Source organism: Lactuca serriola, chromosome 8 (genome assembly GCF_051521515.1).
Source record: "Lactuca serriola cultivar US96UC23 chromosome 8, Lser_US96UC23_V15, whole genome shotgun sequence".
Classification (NCBI taxonomy): Eukaryota; Viridiplantae; Streptophyta; class Magnoliopsida; order Asterales; family Asteraceae; genus Lactuca; species Lactuca serriola.
In genome coordinates, this window is record NC_136415.1 from 321490614 (window position 1) to 321498050 (window position 7437).

Here is a 7437-nt window from a genome sequence, read left to right on the forward strand (position 1 = left end):
AGCAATAATAAAGTGTTGTTTATCTCAGGGGGAGAGTTTCAACACACAAGAAAGTTCTTACTCTCAAGGGGATTGGAAGATGAAGATTTTATTGAAGATTAGCTTTAACATCATCAGATAGGGGGGATTGTAACATCACACCTTATGATCCGATGAGTGAAACACTACACGCTGACCAACGCCAGTGCCAACGTCAGCACCAGCGCCAGTGCCAACACAAGATCTTATTAGCATCAGCGTGAAGCTAATGATTTCGCTATTCTTTGTATATTAGGCAGTAATATGTATATATTTAGAATAGATATATGATCCGTAATCTTTGTGATTAGGATCAAACCTTTACTTATATAGGTATACATCCCTTAAATAATGGGATATCAGTTATTATAATCGTATATATTTAGTATTAGGGTGAAACCCTAATGTATGTCTTGGTGACCATCTTTGTGAACTTTACTTAGATTTGTTTTTTACGCATAATGTTTTACCAAGAGGCGAAGAGAAAGTCACAACAGAATTGGATAATCAAGTATCTTCAAAGGATAAGAACCCATCATCATCATTACCTGCTGAGAAACCTCAACCACCTCCAGAAGATGGTAACCCTCCACCATCTTTGACGGTGGAAAATCGTAGCTTTTTTTCTATTGAATATGATCCTGGCCTACGTCCACCTATATGGAAATATGTAGCCAATATACGGGATGGAATCAGATGGGCATACTTGAGATCTGGGCCACATCAACCAGTGTTACCTAAATATCATGCATTTGGGTTAAAAAGTCATCCACGCACTTTCAATCTAAATGGTATTCTGAATTTCCTTTGCTTGAGTATTCTCAAAGTAAAAATAGAGCATATTATTTTTATTGCTATCTTTTTCTTGAAGAATCAAATACCCATAATGGTTATGATACATTCTCAATCAATGGTTTTAAAAACTAGAATAGAGTTAAAGGGAAATATTGCTCATTTTTTAAACATGTAGGAGATGGACCAAACTCTCAGCATAATAATGATATATGGTTTTGTGATAATCTGATGACTCAATCAGGACATACTGATAAAGTGAAAAACAATTTGCTGATCAAATTGAAAAGAATAGGTTAAGGGTGAAAACATCAATATATTGTGTTCGTTATCTTTCATTTCAGGGGATTGCTTTTAGGGGGCATGTTGAGAAATTTGATTCAAAAGATTGTGGGAACTTCATTGAGTTTATCAAACACACAACTTCTTACAATGAGGATGTTGCGTCGTTTTAGAAAATTCCCTAAGCAATGCAAAATACACTTTACCTGAGGTCTAGAAAGAAATTTTAAAATTTTTTGCTAAGGAAGTGAGAAAAAAGATAGTTGAAGATATTTGTGATTCTAAATATTGTATAATCGTTGATGAGGCAAGTGATGAAAGTAAGAAAGAGCAGTTGGCCATTGTTCTTCGATATGTTGACAATAAAGGTTACATACAAGAACTGTTTTTTGATCTTGTCCATGTCAAAGATACATCATCTTCCACTTTGTACTCTTCTATATGTGCAATTCTTACTTCTAACAACTTGTTGTTGAGAATCTTCATAAACAGGGGTATGACAGAGCTAGCAACATGCGTGGTGAACGGAAGGGATTACTAGCATTATTTCTCAAGGATTATTCATGTGCTTATTATATACATTGTATGGCTCATCAGTTACAACTTGCATTGGTTGCAGCAGCTAGAGAAGTAGACTTTGTACATGAATTTTTTGGAAATTTATCTTTCATTGTAAATGTCGTAGGTGCTTCTTGTAAACGCCAAAATGAACTACAGGCTGCTGAAATTGCAGAAATGCTAGAATCTGGTGAAATTAAAACTGGAAAATGGGCTAATCAAATTGGTACTTTAAAGCGTGTTGGAGACACTCGTTGGGGCTTGCATTTTACTTCTATTAGCAGTCTTCTTCAGATGTACAATCCAACTTGTACAGTTTTGGAAAACATAAAAAAATCAGGCTCTAATTACAAAACAAGAGGTGATGATAGTACTAAATTGAAAAGAATGACATATTTTAGTTTGTTTTCATGTTACATATGATGAAACAAATTTTAGGAATTACTGATGTTCTTTTTCAAGCCTTACAATAAAAGTCTCAAGACATCATAAGTACAATGACAATCGTTTCCCATACAAAGAAATTGATTGAAACCCTTAGAGATGATGAATGGGGCTCTTTTCTCGATGATGTCATGGAATTTTGTAAGAAGCATGATATGGTATTTCTGAATTTAAAGATCCATATTTTTAAGGAAGAAGCAACAGGAAGGGAGGTCTTATTACTACTGATCATCACTATCATTTTGATATATTTAATGAAACAATTGATTTTCAGTTACATAAAATTGACTCGAGGTTCAATAAAAGAGTTGTAAAGCTTCTAGAACTTAGTGCTGCTTTGGATCCAAAAGAGGGATATAAATGCTTAAATTCTGATTCTATTTGCAAACTTGCAAAAAAATATTATTATCTTGATTTCACTGACCAAGAAATAGATGTTTTAAAATTTCAGTTGAAGCACTTTGAAGCTTATGTAAAGGGTCATACATTTTTGGGAAAGTTGTCATCTATTGCCGAAGTTTGTTAAGGTTTGACAAAGACAAGAAAAACAAGTCACTACTATCTTGTTGACAGATTGATTCGGCTTGTGTTGACCCTTCCAGTGTCTACTGCAACTACTAAGCGTGCATTTTCTGCTATGAAAATTGTAAATACTAGATTATGTAATAAAATGGGTGATGATTTCATTGTTGATAGTTTGGTTCTATACATCCAGAAAGATATCGCTAAAGTTTTCAGTTTAGATTCCATTTTATATGATTTTATTGATGTAAGAGGGCATCGTGTGCAACTTAAATGAACAATTTACTTTAAAATGCATACATTGTCACATTTTGTTATCATTTGACGTATTTTTGTAACACCGTAAATTTCAAAACAATTTTTTGAGCATTTTACAAAAAACATAATTCATTTATTATTCATAAAAACATCATTGTTTGAAACTCAAATTCATAGCATCTAACAATCCCAAGATCTCATAACATAAAAATCTCGTGTGTGTACTGATCAGGCCGGCGCCTTCCCGCGATCCTCACTAGTACCTGAAACAAATAACACCAAACACTGTAAGCACAAAGCTTAGTGAGTTCCCTAAAATACCATATATATATATATATATATATATATATATATATATATATATATATATATATATATATAACACATATTAGCTACTCGAGGCTATAACTCTTTGGGTCCGTGCACCCAACTCTATGAACCCTCAGGCTCTATCTCTGTGAACCTTCCGGTTCTAACTCTGTAGCATGCACAGCATAAATCACATAGAATAATGCAGTGCAACACATAACACATATATAGCATACAACACTGTATCACATAACTCTAATTATAGTGAGAAGACTCACCTCGCGTATCTCGGTAACTCGTAAATCCCTGAAATCACTAGTGCTCGATCACCCGAGCTATAGTCCTCCTACAACACAAATACACCTCTAATTAACACTTTCCCAACTAGGGTTGACTAACTCTATCAAGTCAACACCGGTAAACTCTGGTCAATGGTCAATGGTCAACCCAACTCGCCGAGTCTGGCGTGGACTCGCCGAGTCCCTACGGGAACCCGATTCCTCTGAATCCCTTCTGACTCACCGAGTCACTCACCTAACTCGGTTACTCAACCCCTGGTTCGAAAACACAGAACAACTCGCTCCAACTCGTCGAGTCTGCCAATGGACTCGACGAGTGCATTCCATGCACAACCCCAAACGACCTTCTGAGGTCAGATCTGATCCACTAACTCATAGATCCAGACTTTCCAAGCTTATTTATCACGTAAAGTTTATGTCTTGGCGCTCATATCACACCTATTGACGCATAAATGGTGTTTTAACCTCAAACACAATGATCCCAAACCAAAACCTCCATAGACTCATATAAAGCTTGGACAAAGAGGCACTCTAGACCTCCATGGGTCCAGATCCAGAACCTAACTCGCTTAAGGGACCATAGGAGCACTAGATCTAGTCACAAAAGGGCTCAATCAGCCCTAAATCAACATGAACATCCCCACAACAGAAAATGGTTCGAAAATAATACCTCAAACGTGATGTTCTGGACCTCAGATCTTTAGGAAGTTAACCCTCTTGCTTCCTCTTGGCTATAGCTTCCTTTCCCTTGCTAGACAACACCTCCAAGGTCGGCAATGGCTCCTTCTCTCACTCCAAACGCTCAAGCTCACTAGGGTTTCGCTCTGGGGGCTGGTGAGCACAAATGACGGCCATAAGGCCCTTTAAATAGGCCCTGAACCCGAGAAATTAGGGTTTCATTAAACAGGGCGGACTCGCCGAGTCCACCAATGCGACTCATCGAGTCCGGTCATTAATCCGGGTGAGAAATCACGTCTCTACTTGGCGAGTCTACACACCAACTCGCCGAGTTCTTCGACAAAACTCAAAATAAAAAAATGAATAAATATAATACCTGAAATTCCGGATGTTACAATTTTTCTACTATTTTATATTTTATAAATTATTTGGCATATCCTAACACAAAATCTTTGTTACACCACTGTCATCTGTGATAGCCAGTCAAAAGGGTTATAGTGAACACAAACAACAAGTTAGATAGTATATTGTGTATAAAAAAAAGGACCAAATATAAACAAAATCAACAATTGGTTACCCTCTTAAGTTATTTTCCCAATACAAACGTCTCCAATTTACATAAGTTTACGCATAATAACTTAAAAGGTCAACTAACGTATATAATACTTTAATGTTATCGTTTTTTGTTTGAGAGATCATTTTCCCATAGTTCTTTTTTTTAATGAATTACTTCTCGTATGTAAGATATATTTTTGATTGTTTTAATGTATACTACAATATAGTTAAGGGTTTATGTCATTTTTGGTCACTTAATTTTTGGTTTTGTGTTTCATTTCGTCACTTAACTATTTTTAAGTTTTAAAAGGTCATCAAACTTTTGACTTTGTGCTCATTTAGTCACTTAACTTTTGGTTTGGTCACTTAACTTTTAGATTTGTATTAATTTAGTCACCTAACTTTTAAAATTATGCTTATTTAGTCACTAAATTTTTAAAAAAATTTAAAAGTTTAGTGACAAAATTTAAAAGTTTAGTGACTAAACGAGTACAATTTTAAAAGTTAAGTGACTAAATGTGACCAAAACAAAAAGTTAAGTGACTAAATGAGCACAAAACCTAAAGTTTGATGATTTTTTTTAAAACTTAAAAAATGTTAAGTGACCAAATAAGCAAAAAAACCAAAAATTAAATAACCAAAAATGATTTAAACCCTAAAGTTAAACTTAAATATATGTAACTAAACGAGATTAATAATCATAATTGTTAAGATAGAGATTAGAGAATAGTTACCTTTAGAAACTTCTCCCGTTCTACTAAAATAACAATGTTTGAAGATAATTGAGTTGGACATAACAATTTTTTTATAAACAATAAATTATGTTTTAAAATATTGTATAATACAATATTATAAAACATAAATATCCGATATGTATGAAAAAAAAAAAAAAAAAAAAAAAAAAAAAAAAAACTTCCATGTTTTAAAAACGGCGCCATGGAATAGATGCATAAATGAATTAACTTACGGAACTCTAGTTAATACTAGTTGAATTGATTCCATGAATAGTCTACATTTGTACCAAATAAGATGAGATAATTAATACAATTATATCTTATATTTGCTTATCTTCTACGCATATTAATTACTATAGGAAAAGGTATCAATAAAAAGGAAAAAAGAAAAAGAAACTTTCTACCAAAATACATGTTAACGAGAGAACAAGATTGTGACATTTAAGAAATTTCAGTCGCTGATAGTATATGTTTTTTTTTTGGGATATATACAGGAAAGTTCCAATATTTTCATCGATTTGACAAGAAAGTCCTAAAATTTATTTTTTTGACAGTAAAGTCTAAATTACCGGCAGTTTTTGACACTTTTACCCTTTTTTTCCCGGTTAGCCGGTAATTAGGACTTTTTTTGTCAAAAAAAATAAAGTTTAGGACTTTCTTGTCAAATCGTCAATTAGGACTTTACTGTCAAAAAAATAAAATTTAGGATTTTTTTGTCAAATCGTTGAAAATATTAGGACTTTAGTGTATATACAATTTTTTTGGTTAAAAATTTAATGATATGATACTCTTTAAGTATAAGAGTTATTGAAACCTTCACTAATCTGCTAGAGCCTATTAAAATCTTTAACGTTTGCTTCTTGTTAAATCGTTTTTTTAATCTCAACAAACCGACATTGAAAAAAATTGAGATAATCAAGAAAGAAAGAAAGAAAGAAAGAACCAGGGTTGTGTTTGCTTTTTGCAACCTAAAAATTTGAGAAATAAGAAACCAAAAAAAACGAAATTGTCCTTCTTTCCCTTCTCCACATTCACACCCTTTTGACTAGGCATGTGTTGTTTGTATTTGTATAAAGCCAGGGCAATTTCGTTTTTTTAGGTTTCTAATTTCTCCATTTTTGAGACTGCAAAGGTCAATATAACCCTGGTTCTTTCTTTCTTTCTTGATTATCTCAATTTTTTTCATTGTCGATTTGTTGAGATTAAAAAAACGATTTAACAAGAAGCAAACGTAAAGGATTTCAATAGGATCTAGCTGATTAGAGAAGGTTTCAATAACTCTTATGCTTAAAGAGTATCATACCACTAATTTCTAACAAAAAAAAATTTATATATACACTAAAGTCCCAATATTTTCAATGATTTGACAAAAAAATCCTAAACTTTATTTTTTTTACAGTAAAGTCCTAATTGACGATTTGACAAAGAAGTCCTAAACTTTATTTTGTTGACAAAAAAGTCCTAATTACCGGCTAACCGGGAAAAAAGGGTTAAAGTGTCAAAAACTGCCGGTAATTTGGACTTTACTGTCAAAAACATAAAGTTTAGGACTTTCTTGTCAAATCGATGAAAATATTGGGACTTTATTGTATATATCTCTTTTTCTTTTACTAAGGTTAGAATTAATTCTATATTTGTATTTGTTCTGGTTGATTAATTTTTAGGGAAAATTGTAAATATATTATCATAAAATTCCGATTTTGTTAGAGTTTTTTTTTCAATTATGTTATTATATTTACAATTTTGTTACAATATCAGCCAAATGACCGGTTCTCCTTATAACATTTTTTCTTGAAGTGTAATAAAGTCACCGTATTATCATAAAATTTCGATTTGATACCGATTTTTGTTCAATTACTTCACTATATTTATAATTTTATTGCAATATCAACCAAATGACCGGTTCGATGCAAATCCTATATTTGAAACTCAATTTTGCCACATAAGATCTAACGTGGCTTCCATGTCATAATATTGCAATGTCATTT

The 7437-nt window shown here is 32.8% G+C and overlaps 1 protein-coding gene across 1 annotated transcript; it reads left to right on the forward strand.

Annotated features, from left to right (window-relative positions):
- Positions 1 to 369: 369 nt before the first annotated feature.
- On the forward strand, positions 370 to 2073 carry LOC145068270 (uncharacterized). Its single transcript, XM_079015225.1, has 6 exons — positions 370 to 380; positions 493 to 809; positions 989 to 1068; positions 1155 to 1250; positions 1337 to 1612; positions 1690 to 2073. Exons 1-6 carry the CDS (start codon positions 370 to 372, stop codon positions 2071 to 2073), a joined length of 1164 nt encoding a protein of 387 aa, XP_078871351.1.
- Positions 2074 to 7437: the final 5364 nt, after the last annotated feature.